Below are 25,666 nucleotides of genomic sequence, written 5' to 3' on the forward strand. Positions count from 1 at the left end.
AAATATGTTAAAAATTTGGTGTACATTCCAATCATTCTTATCTGTAAGTATTTATGATTGTATTTTTCCTGATTATCTTTTTCCTAGCGAGTTAACACAATTCATTTCAGACAACCTTTACTGAGGTGATTAATATATGTGCTAGGACCACAAGACTACTTACATTACCACCATGATTATAATCAGTCATCATACCCACACCACTGCTGTCACCACCAGTAATACCATAATCAGTCAAAACTGTCATTTTGATAAGTTTACATAGTCATAAAGTCTCTCTGCTTTATGTGTGCGAGCCATTTCATCTAAAGCCTTCAGTAACGCAATACTCACTGTTCATAACAATACAGAAACAAGAAGTCCACTATAAAAAGAAAATATAGTGACATTGATATTTTGTAATAATTAGTAATAATTTAGCTCAAACTAAATTTTGCAAATAAATTATAAAACAGTAACATATATCATATCATGTTTTTATATTCCACATTAAGGTATTACTAATTAATGTCTACAGCATGAAGCTAGTAACGAGTAGAATTGCAAGAAGCTGTAACTGCAACCGAGACTCAACTTATAACGTCTCACATGCTCGAGATAACATCTGCGTGCTATGTGACATCTATATTGTGTACTTCAACAAACTGTTGTGTGAGCAGGGGTTGTATAACAAAGCATGCTATCCAGTGATATTATTCGTAAATGCATTGAAAAATCTGGCTAGTGACAGCCCCATGGGATACTGTGTAAAGCACCAATGTTACTAGCAACAGTCTCATGGTGATCATTGTGTTAGTACACTTAACACCTGTGCTCTTTGCCTGCCTTGGTGCCCCATTGTGTTGGTCAGTCTGTTGTTGTTGTTGTTGTTGTTGTTGTTGTCCTCAGTCCTGAGACTGGTTTGATGCAGCTCTCCATGCTACTCTATCCTGTGCAAGCTTCTTCATCTTCCAGTACCTACTGCAACCTACATCCTTCTGAATCTGCTTAGTGTATTCATCTCTTGGTCTCCCTCTACTATTTTTCCCCTCCACACTGCCCTCCAATACTAAATTGGTGATCCCTTGATGCCTCAGAACATGTCCTACCAACCAATCCCTTCTTCTAGTCAAGTCGTGCCACAAATTTCTCTTCTCCCCAGTTCTATTCAGTACCTCATTAGTTATGTGATCTACCCATCTAATCTTAAGCATTCTTCTGTAGCACCACATTTTGAAAGCTTCTATTCTCTTCTTGTCCAAACTATCTATCGTCCATGTTTCACTTCCATACATGGCTACACTCCATACAGAAACGAATTGCTGACACTTAAGTCTATACTCAATGTTAACAAATTTCTCTTCTTCAGAAATGTTTTCCTTGCCATTGCCAGTCTACATTTTATATCCTGTCTACTTCTACCATAATCAGTTATTTTGCTCTCCAAATAGAAAAACTCCTTTACTACTTTAAGTGTCTCATTTCCTAATCTAATTCCCTCAGCATCACCTGACATAATTTGACTACATTCCATTATCCTCGTTTTGCTTTTGTTGATATTCATCTTATATCCTCCTTTCAAGACACTGTCCATTCTGTTCAACTGCTCTTCCAGGTCCTTTGCTGTCTGTGCCAGAATTACAATGTCATTGGCGAACCTCAAAGTTTTTATTTCTACTCCATGGATTTTAATTCCTACTCTGAATTTTTCTTTTGTTTCCTTCAATTCTTGCCCCAATATACAGATTGAATAACACTGGGGATAGGCTACAACCCTGTCTCACTCCCTCCCCAACCACTGCATCCCTTTCATGCCCCTCGACTCTTATAACTGCCATCTCGTTTCTGTACAAATTGTAAATAATCTTTTGCTCCCTGTATTTTACCCCTGCCACTTTCAGAATTTGAAAGAGAGTATTCCAGTCAACAATGTCAAAAGCTTTCTCTAAGTCTACAAATGTTAGAAATGTAGGTTTGCCTTTCCTTAATTTATCTTCTAAAATAATTAGTAGGGTCAGTATTGCCTCACGTGTTCCAACATTTCTAAGGAATCCAAACTGATCTTCCGTGAGGTCGGCTTGTACCAGTTTTTCCATTCGTCTGTAAAGAATTTGTGTTAGTATTTTGCAGCTGTGACTTATTAAACTGATAGATCAGTAATTTTCACATCTGTCAACACCTGCTTTCTTTAGGATTGGAGTTAGTATGTTCTTCTTGAAGTCTGAGGGGTATTTCGCCTGTCTCATACATCTTGCTCACCAGATAGTAGTTTTGTCAGGGCTGGCTCTCCCAAGGCTATCAGTAGTTCTAATGGAATTTTGTTTACTCCTGGGGCTTTCAGTGCTCTGTCAAACTCTTCACACAGTATCATATCTCCCATTTCATCTTCATCTACGTGCTCTTCCTCAAGTACATCACCCTTGTATAGATCCTCTGTATACTCCTTCCACCTTTCTGCTTTCCCTTCTTTGCTTAGAACTGGGTTTCCATCTAAGCTCTTGATATTCATTCAAGTGGTTCTCTTTTCTCCAAAGGTCTCTGTAATTTTCCTGTAGGCAGTATCTGTCTAACCTCTAGTGATATATGCCTCTACATCGTTACATTTGTCCTCTAGCTATCCCTGCTTAGCCATTTTGCACTTCCTGTCGATCTCATTTTTGAGACGTTTGTATTCCTTTTTGCCTGCTTCACTTACTGCATTTTTATATTTTCTCCTTTCATCAATTAAATTCAGTATTTCTTCTGTTACCCAAGGACTTCTACTAGCCCTCGTCTTTTTACCTACTTGATCCTCTGCTGCCTTCACTATTTCATCTTTCAAAGCTACCCATTCATCTACTATATTTCTTTCCCCCACTCCTGTAAGTTGTTCCCTAATGCTCTCCCTGAAACTCTCTACAACCTCTGGTTCTCTAAGTTTCTCTAGGTCCCATCTCCTTAAATTCCCAGCTTTTTTCTGTTTCTTCATTTTTAATCTACAGTTCATAACCAACAGATTGTGGTCAGAGTCCACAACTGTCCCTGGAAATGTCTTACAATTTAAAACCTGGTTCGTAAATCTCTGTCTTACCATTATATAATCTATCTGAAACCATACAGTATCTCCAGGCCTCTTCCATGTATACAGCCTTCTTTCATGGTTATTGAACGAAGTGTTAGCTATGATTAATTTATGTTCTGTGCAACATTCTACCAAGCGGCTTTCTCTTTCGTTTCGTACCCCCATTCCATATTCACCTGCTACGTTTCCTTCTCTTCCTTTTCCTACTACCGAACTCCAGTCACCCGTGACTATTAAATTTTCATCTACCTTCACTATCTGAATAATTTATTTTATCTTATCATACATTTCATCAATCTCTTCGTCATCTGTGGAGCTAGTTGGCATATAAATTTGTACTACTGTGGTGGGCGTGGGCTTCGTGTCTATCTTGTCCACAATAATGTGTTCCCTATGCTGTTTGTAGTAGCTTACCCGCACTCCTATTTTTTTTTTTTTTTATTCATTATTAAACCTACTCCTGCATTACCCCTGTTTGGTTTTGTATTTATAACCCTGTATTCACCTGACCACAAGTCTAGTTAATATTAATTCCATGTGGTCACTTTTTCATGTTTGTTTGATGTTTGGATTGCACATGTTTAATCGGTACATCAGACTGCATTTGCATGAACAACTTTGCACTAAATCTCAATTTGAAATGAAGACACACGTCTCATTGAAATCAAAAGGAAATTATTGGTAACCTGAACTTTTGTCCTAAACTCTATATTATTAATTGTTTTATATTTTCATTAAAAGAATCCCGATAAAATTAAGCAGACGCTTTAAGAAGTATGATACATTACTTTTCTGTAGAGGTATGTGATGTAACTTTATGTAAGTCATAAAGTGATGGAATGGCTGGCTAGTAATTACCTTCAGGAAGAATTGTAGTACTGCCATTAGATACATTTAAAGGTACATGAAACTATCCTAGCTTTTGAGACTATTAGTCCCTTACTTGAGGAAGAGAGAGGGATAGCTTGAGGAAGATTAAAAAGGAAGAACAAGTCATTCAGGCAGAGATTGAGGGGAGACAAATAAGTCCCCTTGTTCTCACAAGAGGCAGATACCATTCATCCTAGGGTCTAAGTGACTGTGCTAAATAGTACTGAGAAGCCCAACTGAGTGAGCAAACATTATTGCTTACAGTATTGTTTTCCTGCCAAGGTGGTTGATAGTGTTGAAAAATAAAATTTTTGAGGTGGCTTCACCTTTCATATGGAGAAAATAATTTGTCATGTGAGGTGACTTTATTTTATTGTATTTTCACAGATTCTCTGACAAGGGGACATTTGAATATGTATGTGATGAAACATTAGAAGCCTTTTCTGACTATTTTGAAGAACTTGTTGAAGGTTGTGGCCATTTAAAGTCTGCTGATGTAACATACAGTGTAAGTACATCAAGTATAAGTGTAAGTAAGTGTAAGGCACTTTGTTTGTGTGGCTCTGACTCTTACATTAAGCTCCCCTCATACCAATTTTAAACCATCACAGGAAGGTACACAACCATGAGCTAACAGCACCAAACAAGAATTGATCGTGATCTTGACTACTACTTGAGACTAAAGCACTAAGTCATTATGCTCCATATCGGAGCTAAATAATAATAATCAATTGATTATGATGACAGTTTTGTGTTGCAGGTGGAGCAAATGTATAGTGCTCACTTTCTTTTTGTCCTTTGTGTAATTTCGTTTGTCCTTAAATGGGACTGAAAATTTATGGGAGTCATTAAGATGTATTATTTGTAATAACACTACAGTGATAGATAGCAATACAAATTGATACTATCATATGAGAATAAAGCTTTCCATATACCAAAAAGATGGGGTGCTCATGAAAAGTGTGTAATGAATACTGTAAGTCTGATGGCTGCAGTTAGAGCTATATCTGAAGGGCATTATGTTAAGAGTGTCTGCAGTTTGTAATTGGACTAGTTTAAATGAATGTTTCAATAGAGATGTTCTGTGATGTCTCTACCATGATACACATGACCACTTGCTATACAAATGACATCCTCCGAACTGTGTAACAAATAAAAAATAAAGAAAGGCACCAACTCATCTGAAGATTAATAAGGGGTGTACAGGCACATTTAAAAGACCCGGAAGATTAGAGCAGCTGTTTGGTATAGCCAGGACAGGAAAGAAGGTGTTTGAAGGCAGAAAGGGGGGGGGGGAGGAGGGAGGGAAAGAAAGAGAGAGAGAGAGAGAGAGAGAGAGAGAGAGAGAGAGAGAGAGAGGGGGGGGTATGGTTATAGGTATCCGCAGGGATGGGGTTGAGGGGCCATCTGCCCGCTCCTGGAATCTGGGTACTGACCTTTTTATTCATTATAGAACTGTCACACATTTATGGCAATTATTACCAGTGACTACTGAACTGCAGGTTTAACACTTCTCAGTGCAATGGGAACATTGTCACTTTAACAGTTACAATATATCTCAGATTTTTTTGCTATACATAGGAGATATTGCTGGATGTGGTGCTGATTTTGGTTACGTTCTGCAGTAAAGTTGAATGTGAAACCTTACAGAACAGTGCCGAAATAGTAATATTAATCTTTTCTGTCACGTTCTCTACAGCCCTTATCAAACTGCTGATTCCGTAACAAGAGGGTTCCAATGCCAGTTCTCAGAACAACGTAAACAAGGCAGCAGTATTTGTGCCCCTTTAGCTCAGGGTTCACACTGTAGTTAGCTAGCTATAATTAAGGTACAAATTATTGTAGGAAATGTTGTTGAAATGTAAACAGTAACAGCTAATGAATAAAAATTTGTAGGGCTAGTATTACTTCTGGCTGATTTAATGGCCATTTATGTTACTTCTCCTTTCGTTTTTAATTTTTATTGGTAAATGGTTCTTATTCATTGTATGAGCCAGCCGCTGTGGCCGAGTGGTTCTAGGCGCTTCAGTCCGGAACCGCGCTGCTGCTGCTGCAGTCGCAGGTTCGGATCCTGCCTCGTGCATGACTGTGTGTGATGTCCTTAGGTTAGTTAGGTTTAAGTAGTTCTAAGTCTAGCGGACTTATGAGCTGAGATGTTAAGTCCCATAGTGCTTATAGCCATTTGAACCATTGTATGATAAGACACACATGAAGATTTTATATTAGAGTGGTACTGTGTTTGACTGTTCCATCCAATCTTCATAATGAAATACTTGTCAAGAATTCACTTAAAAATCACAGCTTTAACTGAAACGTGTATAAGTTTAGTGACATCGACTCCTTAAATGAAAATATTAATTTTAGGTGTCTCATCGTCTTTCGCATTGCAAATCTAATTTTGTATTTAGTTTTCTGTGATACCATGATTATTTCTTTTTAGGATGGTGTTCTCACTGTAAATTTTGGAAGTCCTTATGGTACATATGTAATAAACAGGCAGACACCAAACGAGCAGATTTGGCTTTCCTCACCCATAAGTGGACCAAAGAGATACGATTTCATCAGTGGACAGTGGATATATAAACATGATGGAGTACCATTGCACAAACTTCTTGATACAGAAATATCCCAAATTGTTAAACAAACTGTAGATTTCTCAAAGTGTTTGCCTAATGTAAATGTTAAATGATCTTTCATAGATAACTTAGGTATGTATGTAAGTAAATTACTGTAGTTATTTGTGTGGCAGTATTGCAGATTAATGGCACATTAAAATGTCTGTATATGATTTTGATGTGTTTTGTTCCTGTAAAATAAATGTTGGCAGAGATAGATGTGGTTGTGTTTGCACCTTTATCAGTTTGTTCTTTGAAATGTACTGCTTGTTTGAAAATACCAGTGCCTGTTTGCTAAAGCACATATATTTGTTTTACTCTGTGATGTTCATATAGGCACTGACATGCACATCTTAACTGCACAATGCATGAAAAGAGTTGTCAAGTTTTAAAAAGTCTTGACTTTTCTTAACAAAGTATGAATGAAATTTAAAACACATGAATTTTGAACCTCATACAATTTCAGAAAACACGCAGAATGAACATCTGTCTACTACACAATGTGTTTAAACTAGCAAATGTCTAATCTGTAATGAATTTAAAATCCTCTTGAATTTTCACAATTCTTGCACTTCAGTTTCCTGATTTCTCATATGTTCTCATTACACAGTTAGTAGTTTAAAGTAAGACCACATCATACTGCCCCAATAATGATGTATAAATATTGATTATTATTTTTGTTTGTTTATTGTTATTGTTGTTGTTACACTATTCAGCATTTTAAAACGTTTTGTCAGATGGTTTGTTGAAAGTAGGTGTTCTTGAATCAATTTTTTATGCTGATCCTAGAAATAACTAATGTTTTTGTCTGTCACATCAGGTTTTAATACAAAATGAGAAGTAATATTCTAACATCATTTCACACAAGGTGAAATTTTAATCAAAATATGTTTAAAAAATAAAAAACGGGGCTCAGAACTCCCCTAATTTGTTTCTTGACTACCTTGCATAAAAACAAGGCTTCCTTGCAGATTCTTGTTGAAGATGACTGTCCCTCTTTAACATACAACAGTAGTCAGCCAACACAGATGCTGTTCAATGCCGCTGGTCCCTCCTCTTAATATCTCGGTGAAAATGTTCACTCTGCTCTTCAATATAAAGTTCCAAATCCCCGGAAAGTAGTCGGCATGTGAGTAAAGTGGAGTTTCATACTCATTTAACAACCCATCATCTTGAAATTTTGCAACTTTTTTCAGCAATCGCCTTGTAATTAGAGATCTTTGTTATTTCATAGAAAGTTATCAGTTACCGATCGGAAGGTGGTCATGTACCTTTTCCTCTTTCCTTCATTGTCTTCTCAGAATGAAAGAAGTCCCACCTTTAAATTCGTCTCATGTGGTGAGGAAAAATTTCTTGGAAAGGTGCTTAGTGCAGGCTCTACCCTGTGGTAGAGACTACACAAAATTACTTCATCAAGCCCAATTTTATTTTAGGGGTGGAAGCAAGATTTTTTTACAAGTGGTTCGTGCTGGGTACTTTCAGTTACAGGCACAAAATTTCTCTGCTCTGACCAAGGCGCGTAATGGGGCCCCTTAGGGAAATGGCAGCAAGAGAGGGGAAGAAAACCAATGTGCACTCCGTGTGCATACCGGGGGGAGTCATTCCAGATGTGGAAAGGGTCCTTCCGGATGCCATGAAGGGTACAGGGTGCACCCATCTGCAGGTGGTCGCTCATGTCGGCACCAATGATGTGTGTCGCTATGGATCGGAGGAAATCCTCTCTGGCTTCCGGCGGCTATCTGATTTGGTGAAGACTGCCAGTATCGCTAGCGGGATGAAAGCAGAGCTCACCATCTGCAGCATCGTCGACAGGACTGACTGCGGACCTTTGGTACAGAGCCGAGTGGAGGGTCTGAATCAGAGGCTGAGACGGTTCTGCGACCGTGTGGGCTGCAGATTCCTCGACTTGCGCCATAGGGTGGTGGGGTTTCGGGTTCCGCTGGATAGGTCAGGAGTCCACTACACGCAACATGCGGCTACACGGGTAGCAGGGGTTGTGTGGCGTGGGCTGGGCGGTTTTTTAGGTTAGATGGCCTTGGGCAAGTACAGAAAGGGCAACAGCCTCAACGGGTGCGGGGCAAAGTCAGGACATGCGGGGACCAAGCAGCAATCGGTATTGTAATTGTCAACTGTCGAAGCTGCGTTGGTAAAGTACCGGAACTTCAAGCGCTGATAGAAAGCACCGAAGCTGAAATCGTTATAGGTACAGAAAGCTGGCTTAAGCCAGAGATAAATTCTGCCGAAATTTTTACAAAGATACAGATGGTGTTTAGAAAGGATAGATTGCATGCAACCGGTGGTGGAGTGTTCGTCGCTGTTAGTAGTAGTTTATCCTGTAGTGAAGTAGAAGTGGATAGTTCCTGTGAATTATTATGGGTGGAGGTTACACTCAACAACCGAACTAGGTTAATAATTGGCTCCTTTTACCGACCTCCCGACTCAGCAGCATTAGTGGCAGAACAACTGAGAGAAAATTTGGAATACATTTCACATAAATTTTCTCAGCATGTTATAGTCTTAGGTGGAGATTTCAATTTACCAGATATAGGCTGGGACACTCAGATGTTTAGGACGGGTGGTAGGGACAGAGCATCGGGTGACATTATACTGAGTGCACTATCCGAAAATTACCTCGAGCAATTAAACAGAGAACCGACTCGTGGAGATAACATCTTGGACCTACTGATAACAAACAGACCCGAACTTTTCGACTCTGTATGTACAGAACAGGGAATCAGTGATCATAAGGCCGTTGCAGCATCCCTGAATATGGAAGTTAATAGGAATATAAAAAAAGGGAGGAAGGTTTATCTGTTTAGCAAGAGTAATAGAAGGCAGATTTCAGACTACCTAACAGATCAAAACGAAAATTTCTGTTCCGACACTGACAATGTTGAGTGTTTATGGAAAAAGTTCAAGGCAATCGTAAAATGCGTTTTAGACAGGTACGTGCCGAGTAAAACTGTGAGGGACGGGAAAAACCCACCGTGGTACAACAACAAAGTTAGGAAACTACTGCGAAAGCAAAGAGAGCTCCACTCCAAGTTTAAACGCAGCCAAAACCTCTCAGATAAACAGAAGCTAAACGATGTCAAAGTTAGCGTAAGGAGGGCTATGCGTGAAGCGTTCATTGAATTCGAAAGTGAAATTCTATGTACCGACTTGCCAGAAAATCCTAGGAAGTTCTGGTCTTACGTTAAATCAGTAAGTGGCTCGAAACAGCATATCCAGACACTCCGGGATGATGATGGCATTGAAACAGAGGATGACACGCGTAAAGCTGAAATACTAAACACCTTTTTCCAAAGCTGTTTCACAGAGGAAGACCGCACTGCAGTTCCTTCTCTAAATCCTCGCACAAACGAAAAAATGGCTGACATCGAAATAAGTGTCCAAGGAATAGAAAAGCAACTGGAATCACTCAATAGAGGAAAGTCCACTGGACCTGACGGGATACCAATTCGATTCTACACAGAGTACGCGAAAGAACTTGCCCCCCTTCTAACAGCCGTGTACCGCAAGTCTCTAGAGGAACGGAGGGTTCCAAATGATTGGAAAAGAGCACAGATAGTCCCAGTCTTCAAGAAGGGTCGTCGAGCAGATGCGCAAAACTATAGACCTATATCTCTTACATCGATCTCTTGTAGAATTTTAGAACATGTTTTTTGCTCGCGTATCATGTCATTTCTGGAAACCCAGAATCTACTATGTAGGAATCAACATGGATTCCGGAAACAGCAATCGTGTGAGACCCAGCTTGCCTTATTTGTTCATGAGACCCAGAAAATATTAGATACAGGCTCCCAGGTAGATGCTATCTTTCTTGACTTCCGGAAGGCGTTCGATACAGTTCCGCACTGTCGCCTGATAAACAAAGTAAGAGCCTACGGAATATCAGACCAGCTGTGTGGCTGGATTGAAGAGTTTTTAGCAAACAGAACACAGCATGTTGTTATCAATGGAGAGACGTCTACAGATGTTAAAGTAACCTCTGGCGTGCCACAGGGGAGTGTTATGGGACCATTGCTTTTCACAATATATATAAATGACTTAGTGTCGGAAGTTCCATGCGGCTTTTCGCGGATGATGCTGTAGTATACAGAGAAGTTGCAGCATTAGAAAATTGTAGCGAAATGCAGGAAGATCTGCAGCGGATAGGCACTTGGTGCAGGGAGTGGCAACTGACCCTTAACATAGACAAATGCAATGTATTGCGAATACATAGAAAGAAGGATCCTTTATTGTATGATTATATGATAGCGGAACAAACACTGGTAGCAGTTACTTCTGTAAAATATCTGGGAGTATGCGTGCGGAACGATTTGAAGTGGAATGATCATATAAAATTAATTGTTGGTAAGGCGGGTACCAGATTGAGATTCATTGGGAGAGTCCTTAGAAAATGTAGTCCATCAACAAAGGAGGTGGCTTACAAAGCACTCGGTCGGCCTATACTTGAGTATTGCTCATCAGTGTGGGATCCGTACCAGATCGGGTTGACGGAGGAGATAGAAAAGATCCAAAGAAGAGCGGCGCGTTTCGTCACAGGGTTATTTGGTAACCGTGATAGCGTTACGGAGATGTTTAACAAACTCAAGTGGCAGACTCTGCAAGAGAGGCGCTCTGCATCGCGGTGTAGCTTGCTCGCCAGGTTTCGAGAGGGTGCGTTTCTGGATGAGGTATCGAATATATTGCTTCCCCCTACTTATACCTCCCGAGGAGATCACGAATGTAAAATTAGAGAGATTAGAGTGCGCACGGAGGCTTTCAGACAGTCGTTCTTCCCGCGAACCATACGCGACTGGAACAGGAAAGGGAGGTAATGACAGTGGCACGTAAAGTGCCCTCCGCCACACACCGTTGGGTGGCTTGCGGAGTATCAATGTAGATGTAGATGTAGAAACTCACACTCTTCTGCCATGTTCCCCTGCGGGTCTGGGGGTTGGAATAGGCCCTATGTATTTCTGCCTGTCATAAGAAGTGACAAAAAGGAGTGTCTCACTTTTCAGCCCTATGAGTACAGGCCCAATTCTATGGTTTGACCTGCCACTTTCAAAATTAGAGAGAACTGCGGGCCGTATGGGGAAGGATGCCTTATGTGGTGCACAAGTTACCCATAGTGCCCTTGGATTTGATCTCCCGAATCTCTTGTCATGGCTTTGCATCTCCACCTGTGATTCAACTATTTGTGCATGGACACTTTCTGGGCTATGTCATCTTCTTCCGTTGTTTCCTGTCCTCATCCTCCCCCCCCCCCTCTGCGTGACATTATTGGATTTCTTTGTGCCCAGTATCCACCCTGGTAGCCAGTCCATTGTGGTGGGGCCATCATGTACCTTTTTGGTGGTACCCCCCTGAAAACACAGGGATCACACTGCTGATACCAGAGTTGTAAACTCCACACATATGCCAAATAGTAGATGCCTGTCTTCCTGGGGCATGAAGACTCCCAGCAACGACCATCATGCCAGGTGGCCTCTGCTGTGGCTGGGTGGCGCCCGTGGGGAGAGCCCCTGATCGGTGTGGGTGGCATCAGGGCGGATGACCCGCAATGAAGCAGACTGTCATCTCTTGCTGATGACCATATGGCACCAACAGTCTGTAAGAAGGGCAAGATCGAATACAATGCCGACAGGTATGACCCTAAATCGTTTCCATCCCTTGCTACACCATGGGAGGAATGTGGGGCTACAGAACGGAGAGAGCCATATTCGCCTCAGTTTTTAGTCTGTAGCAGAACTGATGGACTCCTTTCTATCTACGACGCCTCAATTTTTCATTGAACACTTGAGGATTAGTTTGGAGAAGTGACAGCACTATCCAAGATGCAAAACACGGCAGTCTTGATTCAGACAGCATCCCCAGCCCAATCCTGGGTGTTACTCACCTGTGACAAGCTGGGTGATACTCATGTTTCTGTCACTCCCATAAAAGCCTCAACATGGTCCAGGGGATCATTTTCCATCACAGTCTCTTCTTGCATCACAATCTCCTCTTGCAGTCTGACGACGAGCTCCACGCCAATTTAGAATGGCGGGGTGTTTATTTCATCCGGTGCTTTTACAAGGAACGAAAAAACAACGGGGTTGCTACTGGTGCTTTCAACTTGACCTTTGAGGGTGATTCGTTGCCTGAAAAGGTCAAAGTGATGGTTTACTGTTGTGACGTTGAACCATACGTCCCTCCCCCTATGTGGTGCTTTAAGTGCTGGAAATTCGGGCACATGTCTTCCCGCTGCACTTCCAGCACCACATGTCAAGACTGGGAACATCACTGCATCCAGATACTGCATGTGCTCCACCTCCCACTTCTATCAGCAGTGGAGAGCACCACTCCCCCTGCTCGCCAGACTGCTCAGTACTCCAAACGGAGCGGAAAATCATGGAGTACAGGACCCTGGACCGGTTGAATTACACAGAGGCTAAACGTAAATTTGAAAGATTACACCCCCTTTGGTTGATATTGACATATGCTGCACCTACATCACCATCGCCGTGCCAAGTACCAGTGGTTCCTTACTTTGTACCATGAACAGTGAGTCCACCGGGCCACCAGAATACATCTGCCTCCTTGGTAGTAGGGGCCAAATCTTCCTCCATGGCTCCCAAAGCACCTATTTTGGGAGCAAGTGCCCCCCCCCCCCCCCCTTAAACGCAGAGGACATTGGTCTCTTCCCCCTCCCCCCCCCTACTGGAGAAGCAACAGCCTCCTCCTGCTCCTCTCATGCGGAAGGGGTCCTTTGGGGCCCTCTCTCCCCAGGTCTCCACTAATGCCACGGCAGACACTCGCCTGTGGCTCAAGAGGCCAAAAACTGCTGGACGGAAGAGCTTCGTGGTCTTACTCCGTGCCTGAAGCTGCTTCGGAGAAATCTTCCTAGCAAGCTCCTAAGGAGAAGCGAGAGAGCAAGAAAACTAAGAAGTAGTCTGCTAAGAAACCCTCTGGTGGCCCCAACACCACTCCCTATCAATTCTGCATCTGAGGATGCATTGGAGATCTTAGCATCCCCTGCAGACTTGGATCTCACTGATGTCTCATCCACCATAGAAATAGCTGCAAATACTCATTCGGAGGCAGCAGGTGACCCTGAGGCATAACCTGCCACCTTGCGCGCTTCATGCCTTCCCAGCCTCATGATAACATCATCTTCCAGTGGAATTTCAGTGATTTTTTTCCACCATCTGGTTGAGCTAAAGCAACTGTTAAGCTTTACACCTGCTTCTGCACATTGCCCTTCAGGAAACCTGGTTCCCCAAAATGCGGACCCTGCTCTCCATGGCTACAGGGGATATTAAAAGAACCGTAATGACTATAATAGAGTGTCAGGTGGAGTTTGTGTCTATATCCTGAACTCAGTATGCTGTGAACCTGTGCCCCTTCATAACCCTCTTGAAGCTGTGGCTGCCAGGATAAGGATGACGCAAGAAATACCTGTCTGCAACATATATCTTCCTCCAGATGGTGAAGTACCCCTGAACGCATTGGCTGCACTGATTCATCAACTCCATAACCTTTCTTACTTTCGGGAGATTTTTAACACTCATAACCCCTTGTGGGGTGACACCGTGCTTACTGACTGACGCACTGTCATAACTTGACCTCCGCCTCTTAGATACAGGTGCCCCCACACATTTCATTGTGGCACATGGCACATATTCAGCCATTGATATCTCGGTTTGCAGTCCTGGCCTTCTCCCATCTATCCAATGGAGAGCACAGGACAACCTGTGTGGTAGTGACCACATCCCCATCTTCCTGTCACTGCCCCGGTGTCAGGCCCATGGACACCTGCCCAGATGGGCTTTATTCAAGGCAGACTGGGAAGCCTTCACATCAGCTGTCACCTTTGAATCTCCTCCACGTGCTAACTTTGATGTGACGGTTGAGCAGGTAACTACGACGATCGTTTCTGTGGCGGGAAATGCGATCCCTCATTCCTTAGGGTGCCTCTGGGTAAAGACAATCCCTTGGTGGTTGCCTGAAGTCGCTGAGGCCATAAAGGAGCGTCGGTGAGCTCTACAGTGGCATAAGCGGCACCCTTCCCTGCAGCACCCCATAGCCTTTGAACGGCTCTGTGCCTACCCCTGCCAGCTTATCAAACGACAGAAACAGGAGTGTTCAGAGAGGTACGTCTTAACTATTGGGTGCCACACGTCACCTTCCCTAGTCTTGGGCAAAGATCAGTGAGGGTTTGGGTACCAGATCCCCAGAGGTGTTCAAGGCATTTGCTACAGAACTGCTACAAATTCGTTGAGCAATAGACCGCGCCGCTCGAAATGTCAACACAACTGGCACTGCTAAGAGTATCCTACAACTTCCACAACGACAACGGGCTACGTGCGATGCTGGTGACTACTTTGAAGGCCAGTAAAACTTTGAAACATGTATCTATTTTGTACGAGCTGTAAACAAATATTGGCCACTATTGAAGTTCCAACCCTCGTACGAGTGGGGTCTCTGGGGCCTGCTCTTGATTTTTATCCCGAATTTCCTGTCGCATTGTACTTTCCATGTCCAAGTTGGTGCCTCCCACAGTTCCCCTCATATCCAGGAGAATGGGATCCTACAGGGCTGTGTATTGAGTGTATCCCTATTTTTAATGGCCATTAATGGTCTAGCAGCAGCTGTAGGGCTGTCTGTCTCACCCCCTCTGTATGCAGACGACTTCTGCATTTTGTACTGCTCCACCAGTGCTAGTGTTGCTGAGCAGCACCTACAGGGAACCATCCACAGGGTGCAGTCATGGGCTCTAGCCCATGGCTTCCATTTTTTTGGCCGCAAAATCATGTGTTACACACTGCTGTTGGCGTCATACCATTAATCCGGAATAAGAAATTTACCTTACTGATGATCCCCTCGCTGTAGTGGAGACATATCAATTTTTAGAACTGGTCTTCAACGCCCGATTGACTTGGCTTCCTCACCTTCGTCAGCTTCAGTGGATGTGCTGACAGCATCTCAATGCCATCCGCTGCCTGAGCAACACCAACTGGGGTGCAGATCGTTCTACGCTGCTGCAGCTCTATAGAGCCCTTGTTCAATCCCGCCTTGACTATGGGACTTTTGTTTATGATTCAGCGGCACCCTCAGTGTTGCGTTTACTCGACGCAGTGCACCACTGTGGTGTTCGACTAGCGACAGGAGCATTTAGGACAAGTCCAGCGACCAGCATACTGGCGGAGGCTGGAGTCCCTCCATTGCAGGTCAGGCATGCACAACTGCTTGCCATTTATGTTGCACATATTTGTAGTTCTCCTGCACACACGACTTACCATCTCCTTTTCCCACCCACGGCATTTCATCTCCGCCTCGGTGGCCCAGCTCAGGGCTTACAATTGCAGTTCACTTCTGATCTCTTCTATCTGTACTGGAGTCCTTGCCTTTACACCTATACTCAAGGTCCATTCACGTACACCTCCATGGTGTACACCTAGGCCGAAGCTTCTCCTGGACCTTTCATATGGTCCTAAGTACTCAGTTAACCCCGCAGCTCTCCTCTGTCACTTCCTCTTGATTCTTGACATGTACTGGTACCATGAAGTGGTTTACTCCGATGGCTCAATGGCTGATAGTCACGTCGGCTTTGTGTTTGTCCATGGAGGACATATTGAACAGCATTCCTGGCCCGATGGCTGTAGTCTTTTACTGCAGAGCTGGTGGCTATATCTCATGTTCTTGAGCACATCAATTCATGACCTGGGGAGCCATTTCTTCTGTGTACTGACACCTTGAGCAGCCTACAAGCTATCGACCAGTGCTACCCTCCTCATCCTTTGGTAGCGACCGTCCAGGAGTCCATCTATGCCCTGGAACTGTCTGGTCATTCAGTGGTGTTTGTGTGGACCCCAGGACACATCGGAATCCCAAGCAATGAACTTGATGACAGTCTGGCCAAACAGGCTACACGGAAACTGCTTATGGAGATCAGCATTCCAATAACTGACCTTTGTTTGTTTTTGAGCCACCAGGTTTCTTGGCTTTGGGAGACGGAATGGCATAGTCTCAGTACACACGACAAACTACGTGCCTTTTAGGAGACTACGAGTGTGTGGCAGTCCTCCATGTGGGCCTCTCACAGGGGCTCTGTGGTTCTCTGCCGGCTTCGCATTGGCCACGCTTGGGCGACCCATGGCTACCACCTGCACCATGAAGACCCGCCTCCATGCCAATGCGGCACCCGGTTGACAGTAGCCCCTATTCTGGTGCACTGTCCCACTTTGACTGCGCTGCGACAAAATCTTCAGTTACTGGATTCGTTGCTGCTAATTTCATCTGACAATGCCTCCTTGGCTGATTTAGTTTTCAGTTTTATTTGTGAGGGTGGGTTTTATGATTTGATCTAAGTTTTAGCACATGTCCTTTGTCCCTCTGTGTCCTCCACCTTAGTACTTTTAGGGTGGAGGTTTTAATGTGTTTTAGAGTGGCTGCCTCCTCTCTCTCTCTCTCTCTCTCTCTCTCTCTCTCTCTCTCTCTCTCTCTCTCTCTCTCTCTCTGTTTTGTGTTGTCAGTCTCACTTGTTTTATTCTCACCCTTGTGGCATTGTTTTATTCGGAATAAGGGACCAATGACCTAGCAGTTTGGTCCCTTCCCCCTCTTTTAAACCAACCAACCAACCTATCTTCTGCCACGTTCTCTAAAACAGCTGGAGGAAGAGAAGCAATCACATCTTCTCCATGCGCAAACTGGGCTAATGGCCGAATCAATGTTTGGGTACACAATTTGCCTCATTTTTTTCGAACTGCACCCCTGAACATTATCTAAGCAGAAGTAAAAGTAATTAAAGTGATTTTTAGGCTCCCTCCACACCACTGGAACCATAGATGGAATGCATGTTTTCTTTTGTCCACAATCTTATTCTTTGCACACAATATCAGCAAACTGTCTCTGGTGCCCATCCCTTGTTGTGTTTTATTAATACTGTCTTAAATATACAGAATGATCATAATATAGCACTGGTAATCCAAGCCTCTGAGGCAAGCAGCACTTAGAGGGTCACATAACAACTAGCATCAACAGGCATAACAACCTACAGGTATACAGGGCCGTACTGAGAAATTACCCTTCAACAGTATGCATAACCTTCTGGCACAGCAGTACATCTTTGAAGTCAAATGGCGGTGAAACTGTATGTGTTAGGAAAAATCTGAAAACAGATTCTGATTCAGCATTTAAAGTTGAGGTAGTATACTAGTGTTGTTGTTGTTTCTTTTTTCATCAGAGGAACAGCTGATGAGGAATTGTCAAGGTAATACAGTAAAAATGAGTAGTTCAAAATATACAACACAAGTCGTAACATCCTTGTCAGTAAAGGGCAGTTTCTTATGGGGGTGGGACATGTACTTATGAGGATATGACAGGAGGTTAGCATTGAGTCTATGGAACCACCCCGGCATTTGTTTTGATGATTGACGAAAAACATGGAAAACCCAAATCAGAATATCAGAGCAGGCCAACCCCATCCTCCAGAATATGAGAACAGTGTTTCAAAAGCCACATTATACCATTTCTTTGATCCCTATTGTACATTGTTTTTTGATTTGCGCACAGTTTGTTTCAAGTAACTCATAATATAAAACAGCCCTGTTCATCACTCAACACATTAAGTGCTCGTGTTAGACACTCCTGGTCTGTGAAGATGATACTGTGTCCCTTGCACCAACTCTAGTTTGTTCAGAGAGTACATTGTGTGTCTGCACATATTCATCCCAACTGAAAAACTTGTGAGCCAGCTTTCATGATGAGTGAGATGCTGAACTCATGAAAATGACAGGATATTACTGTCATGCATTTTACTTCTTGACACAAGATTTCCTTGTTAAAGCAGTAAACTGTGATCACTTATTGAATGCTTCCCACAACTATGAGCCCTCTAAGTACTCTTTTATTGTGTAGTATGTGTTGTGGGTTGGCTGGGGAAAGCCAACACCAGGTTACTAGAGGAAGCCGAAAGGCACGCGTTTTAGCTCACGCAGGCTGGCGTGAGGTCTGGAACAGGACAAGGAAATTAGACTTTAGAATAAACGGACGTAGCTGGTGGAATACTTAACTTTAATCCATTAATGATGAGCGTCGCTCTTGACGGTACATGTTTTACAGTATCAATAGTAACTGGTAATGGCGCCTTGCTAGGTCGTAGCAAATGACGTAGCTGATGGCTATGCTAACTATCGTCTCGGCAACTGAGAGCGTATTTTGTCAGTGAACCGTCGCTAGCAAAGTCGGTTGTACAACTGGGGCGAGTGCTAGGAAGTCTCTCTAGACCTGCCGTGTGGCGGCGCTCGGTCTGCAATCACTGATAGTGGCGACACGCGGGTCCGACGTATACTAACGGACCGCGGCCGATTTAAAGGCTACCACCTAGCAAGTGTGGTGTCTGGCGGTGACACCACATTATGCATTACTTATGAAGAACATGTCAGCTGGTTTTTCAAACAGATGTATTTTAGTATTCTTTTTCAATTCATTTGACTGTTAACTATACAGTTTTTTCCCTGATAGAAAATGCAATTTTGGGTTTTTTGTTTGTTCTTTCTTGGGATATGTAAGTCCAAAAAGGCTCTTGTTCCATAATTATATTTAGAACTATTATTGAAATACTTGGTGATGTTTTCTCTGATATGCACCACACATTGATAGCTGTACTCAATTGGTGCAGTAAGGATGCCCAATTTTTAAGTAGCTCCTTACAATGCCTGACTCCTACATCTAGGTACTATTTGTGAGCTCGTTGGCTAATTCCTTACAAGTAAATCAATCGTATGTTCACTGTGGTCCTGTCAGTAGCAACTTGAAATTGATCAAGCACACAAGCTACAATAATTTCGACTCGATTTTATCTATGGGTGGGTTCTGTGCTGCTGCCTTTTTGCCCAAATAATTATGCACGGAGGTAGCTGGACATATTACTCAGCGAAATTTTACAGAATTATGCAGATGTTTTCAACTATATTAAATCAAATGGTTGCAAATTGAATGAGATGTATTGTGAGGGTTTGTTTATATCTTAAGTTACCTCATTCTGATGTTCAGCTAGGAGTTGTGTCAAAACCCCAACTTGTCAAATATTCTTCTTATCTGTAGAATAACTGAATTTTTACTAAAATGCAGGACTTGGAAACTCTTATCTTTTTTCTGATGCTTACATATATACATTATTGACATGAACTTCTCATCATTGATACTCCTTGCCAGTGTGGCTGGCACAGAAGACTCTTTGCTGCCTTTGACTACTTTGCCTGTGAAGACTCCAAGTACGTCTTCAACTTTCTTGTAACAGCATGGCAACTAGGCGGAATACCTCATGCAATAATGAAATACACAAAACATGACTTGTCCTCTAATAAATCTTCTTACATAGCAATTAACACTTTATGTTCTGAACAGTTATCCTGAATCCCAAAAATGCATATAACTCTACTAATAAAGCTTGTTCATTTATATTCAAAATTAATAGGAGATTTCACTTCTACGAAACAAAATTATTTATTTCCGTACCTTGACCACAAAATACCTGGAAAAGTAAGTCCATCTCCCACCATGTTGAAATTAGGTGGCAGGTATGTAATTAATAAAACAGCAGATTGCTTATTTTTCCCATGAAACATGGCAATTCGATATAATGTAATGTTTGGTAATATACTGTTCAAATTCATCATTGCACACAATTATTGAAAATGTCTTTCGAATATTATGATGGTGCTGAGTAATACCTAATAGTTACCAATTAACTTTTACACTGTCGGGGTTGTAAAACCTCTAGAGCTGAACTATCTTGGGTCAGTCCTGTTATAACAAGTTTTATAGACCAGATATAAAGAAGGGTTCACACAGGGGATTTATTTCATGTGGATAGATGGAGGATAGTACCTGTACTCCAACAGGGGAAGAAAGAAAGAAAGAAAGGAAACGGAAGAACTAAGAGTGTAATGACGGAAGGAGGACAGAAGACAGATCCCAAAGCATGGTACCCTCCCCACCCCACCCCCAGCCTGGACTAACCTCCTGGGGGAAGTTCTTTGCTGGTGGGCCAGAGAATAGGATGCCACTATCTTCATCACTCTACACCTTGAAAAGTGGTCCCTAAAGTTTTATCCACTCTCAATTCTGGCAATCCCTTTGGCATTCCATTTAACCAGAATCCATACCATATACATCTTTAGTATATGCAAGGATTACGGATTTAAACATTTTCGACACCAGAGACGGCCTCTTTCCAATAGTTTTGTGTCTCTATGTACACTTCAACATATTCCTGATCAATACCTTCTGGATTCACCTACCCTTTTAAACTAGGCTTTCAAGTCTGTTCGATTTGTTCACTCCCCAATGAAATACCCTGAGACATCAAGAAGAATATAGTAATCCCAATTCCAAAGAAAGCAGATATTTGCAGGTGTGAAAATTACTGCACTATCAGTTTAATAAGTCATGGCTGAAAAATACTAACACGAATCCTTTACAGAAGAATGGAAAAACAGGTAGAAGCTGACTTTGGGGAAGATCAGATTGGATTCCGGAGTAATGTAAAACACGCGAGCCAGTACTGATCCTATGACTTCTCATAGAAGATGGGTTAAGGAAAGGCAAACCTACATTTATAGCGTTTAGAAACTTAGAGAAAGCTGTTGACAATGTTGACTGGAATACTCTTTCAAATTCTGAAGGTGACAGGTGTAAAATAGAGGGAGCAAAAGGCTATTTCCAATTTGTACAGAAAACAGGTGGCAGTTATGAGTCAAAGGGCTCCAAAAGGGAAGCAGTGGTTGTGATGGGAGTGAGACAGGGTTATAGCTAATCCCTGAAGCTATTCAATCTGTATATTGAGCAAGCAGTAAAGGAAACAAAAGGAAAATTAAAGCCCAGGGAGAAGAAATAAAAACTTTGAGGTTTGCCAATACCATTGTAACTGTCAGGGACAGCAAAAGACTTGGAAGAGCAGTTGAATGGAATAGACATCATCTCAAAAGAAGGATATAAGATGAACATCAACAAAAGCAAAACATTGTTAATGGAATTTAGTTGAATTAAATGTGGTGATGCTGAGGGACTTGTTGTTGTTGTTGTTGATGTTGTTGTGGTCTTCAGTCCTGAGACTGGTTTGATGCAGCTCTCCATGCTACTCTATCCTGTGCAAGCTTCTTCATCTCCCAGTACCCACTGCAGCCTACATCCTTCTGAATCAGCTTAGTGTATTCATCTCTTGATCTTCCTCTACGATTTTTACCCTCCACGCTGCCCTACAGTACGAAATTGGTGATCCCTTGATGCCTCAGAATGTGTCCTACCAACCGGTCCCTTCTTCTGGTCAAGTTGTGCCACAAACTCCTCTTCTCCCCAATTCTATTCAATACCTCCTAATTAGTTATGTGATCTACCCATCTAATCTTCAGCATTCTTCTGTAGCACCACATTTCGAAAGCTTATATTCTCTTCTTGTCCAAACTGTTTATCGGCCATGTTTCACTTCCATAGATGGCTACACTCCTTACAAATACATTCAGAAACGACTTCCTGACACTTAAATGTATACTTGATGTTAACAAATTTCTATTCTTCAGAAACGCTTTCCTTGCCATTGCCAGTCTACATTTTATATCCTCTCTACTTCGACCATCATCAGTTATTTTGCTCCGCAAATAGCAAAATTCCTTTACTACTTTGTGTCTCATTTCCTAATCCAAATCCCTCAACATCACCTGACCTAATTCGACTACATTCCATTATCCTTGTTTTGCTTTTGTTTATTTATTTATTTTTATGTACATACCAAGTTCCATAGGACCAAACTGAGGAGCAAATCTCCAAGGTCATGGAACGTGTCAGTACATGAACTTACAACATAAAAGTAATAACAGATAATAATAAATGTTCATGAACCTGAAAGAAAACCAGTCCATAAGTTTAAGCAATACAATGAGAATCAGCTTAATTTTTCAAGGAACTCCTCGACAGAATAGAAGAAGTGACTCATGAGGAAACTCTTCAGTTTCGATTTGAAAGTGCGTGGATTACTGCTAAGATTTTTTAATTCGAGTGGCAGCTTATTGAAAATGGATGCAGCAGTATACTGCACACCTTTTTGCACAAGAGTTAAGGAAGTCCGATCCAAATGGAGGTTTTATTTCTGCCGGGTATTAACTGAGTGAAAGCTGCTTATTGTTGGAAATAAACTAATATTGGTAACAAGAAATGACAATAAGGAATATACATATTGAGAGGCCAATGTCAAAATACCCAGACTCGTGAACAGAGGTCGACAAGAGGTTTGTGAACTCACAGAACTTATTGCCCGAACCGCCCATTTCTGAGCCAAAAATATCGTTCTAGAATGGGAAGAGTTACCCCAAAACATAATACCATACGACATAAGTGAATGAAAATAAGCAAAGTAGACTAATTTACGTGTAGAAGTATCCATCTCTTTCGATACCATTTGAATAGTGAAAATGGCAGTATTAAGTCTTTGAACAAGATCCTGAACGTGGGCTTTCCACGACAGCTTATTCTCTACCTGAACACCTAGGAATTTGAACTGTTCAGTTTCACTAATCATATGCCCATTCTGTGAGATTAAAAGTCAGGTTTTGTTGAATTGTGTGTTAGAAACTGTAAAAACTGAGTCTTACTGTGATTTAACATTAGTTTATTTTCTACAAGCCATGAACTGAGGTCATGTACTGCACTACTTGAAACCGAGTCAATGTTGCACACAACATCCTTTACTACCAAGCTAGTGTCATCAGCAAACAGAAATGTTTTAGAGTTACCCATAATACTGATCTTGACAGTACCCCACTCAGATCCCACATCACAGCCGTTATCAACATTGTGAATAATGACCTGTTGCTGCCTGTTGCTAAAGTAAGAGGTGAACCAATTGTGAGCTACTCCCCTTATTCCGTAATGGTCCAACTTATGGAGCAATATTGTGAGATCAACACAGTCAAATGTCTTTGTTAAATCAAAAAATACGCCAAGCGTTTGAAACTTTTTGTTTAGTCCATCCAGTACCTCACAGAGAAAAGAGAATATAGCATTTTCAGTTGTCAAACGACTTCTAAAGCCGAACTGTACATTTGATAGCAAATTGTGTGATATAAATTGATCAACTAACCTTACATACACAGCCTTTTCGATAACTTTTGCAAACACTGATGGCATAGAAATAGGTCTAGAATTATCTACATTATCCCTTTCTCCCTTTTTATAAAGGGGCTTTAATACTGAGTACTTTAGTCGCTCAGGAAACTGACCATTCCTAAAGGATAAATTACAAATATGGCTAAATACAGGGCTAACATGTGTAGCACAGTACTTTAATATTCTACTAGACACTCCATCATGACCATGAGTGTCCTTAGTCTTCAGTGATTTAATTATTGACTCAATCTCCCTCTTGTCTGTATCACAGAGGAGTATTTCAGATGTCAATCTCGGAAAGGCATTTGCTAAGAAGTTTATATGATTTCCTGTAGAAACTAAATTTTTATTTAATTCACCAGCAATGCTCAGAAAATGGTTGTTAAATACTGTACATATATCTGATTTATCAGTAACAGAAATATTATTACTGCGAACTGACTTTATACCGTCAACCTTGTGCTGCTGACCAGACACTTCCTTCACAACTGACCATATGGCTTTAATTTTATCCTGTGAATTAGCTATTCTATTTGCATACCACATACTTTTTGCCTTGCTAATAACATTTTTAAGCACCTTACAATGCTGTTTGTAATGGGCTACTGTAGCTTGACTGTGACTACTTCTAACATTTTGATATAATTCCCGCTATGTTCTACATGATATCCTTATCCCACTAGTCAGCCAACCGGGCTGTCCATTACTGCTAGTACCCCGTTTAGAATGTTCTAATGGAAAGCAACTCTCAAAGAGCATGATAAATGTGTTATGGAAAGCATTGTATTTATCATCTATATTATCGACAAGTTTTGAAAAACACTCTATTGCTGTTGAATTAACTTTCCTACGTAGTTTGTAATTAAATACGACATTGGTTTGAGTACAAAAACCTTTTAGTGTTAAAATTTGTGCATCATGGTCTGAAAGGCCATTCACCCTTTTACTAACAGAATGCACATCTAGTAATGAAGAATGAATAAAAATATTGTCTATGACTGTGCTACTGTTCCCCTGCACCCTAGTTGGAAAAAACAGTTTGCATCAGATCATATGAATTTAGGAGACCTTCCAACATCCTTTTTCTTGCACAATCATGTGCAAAATTAATATTGAAGTCACCACATATAACTACTTTCTGGTACTTCCTACAAAGTGAATCAAGAACCCTCTCTAGCTTAAGCAAAAATGCTCTGAAGTCAGAGATATGGGACCTATAAACAACAGCAATTAGAAGTTTAGTTTCACTAAATTCAACTAATGCTGCACAACTTTCAAATATCTGTTCAGTGCAGTGTCGTGATACGTCTATGGACTCAAATGAAATACTGTTTTTTACGTACAGAGCCACTTCCCCACCCCGCAAGGAACTCCTTGAGAAACTGCCAGCTAATCTGTAGCCTGGTAAAGGAAGCCTCTGAATTATCAAATTATTTAAGTGGTGCTCTGATATACCAATAATTTCAGAGTTAACATCTATTAGCAGTTCACTAACTTTATCTCTAATACCTCTTATATTTTGATGAAATATGCTAATGCTTTCTCTACTTGGAAACATTACATCCTCTGGAGGTGAGCCCTTAGTTAGAGGCACTTCCTTTAAGCAGGTATACATATCAGCTGACTTCAGTCTAAAAAAGGTGCAGCTCTAACACCAACTACTACAGGAATTTTTCCATGAGTGATACCACAACCACCACCACCACCACCCACCACACTGTCACCTATAAGCTTAGCCAGCCTCCCCTTCCCATACCTAAGGAGGTGCAGGCCATGCCTAGTGAAACCCCATCTACTGATTGACCCAACTGGCACCACTGAGATGTGATCCATGCCCTCCGCCATCAGTGTCCTCCCCAGCCCCACATTAACGCGCCTAACTGCTGAATTAAGGTAAGGCCGATCATGACGCTGAAACAGTTGCACGAAATGCACATTAGTGCCACCAGTTTGAGTAGCTACCTTATCCAAGTCACCACTGACATCATATTCCCCGTCCCTATCG

General features: G+C 41.8%; 1 protein-coding gene across 2 annotated transcripts in view; it reads left to right on the plus strand.

Annotated features, from left to right (window-relative positions):
- LOC124625263 (frataxin homolog, mitochondrial) overlaps positions 1-6,742 on the plus strand; it is a 37,345-nt gene extending 30,603 nt beyond the window's left edge. For both annotated transcript variants that reach the window (XM_047149158.1, XM_047149157.1), the window contains exons 2-3: positions 4,298-4,418; positions 6,351-6,742. In XM_047149158.1, the coding sequence (XP_047005114.1) occupies positions 4,298-4,418; positions 6,351-6,599 (370 nt within the window). In that variant the 3' untranslated portion in view covers positions 6,600-6,742. The remainder of the gene's footprint in view (positions 1-4,297; positions 4,419-6,350) is intronic.
- Positions 6,743-25,666: the final 18,924 nt, after the last annotated feature.

This window comes from Schistocerca americana, chromosome 1, assembly GCF_021461395.2.
Source record: "Schistocerca americana isolate TAMUIC-IGC-003095 chromosome 1, iqSchAmer2.1, whole genome shotgun sequence".
Lineage (NCBI taxonomy): Eukaryota > Metazoa > Arthropoda > Insecta > Orthoptera > Acrididae > Schistocerca > Schistocerca americana.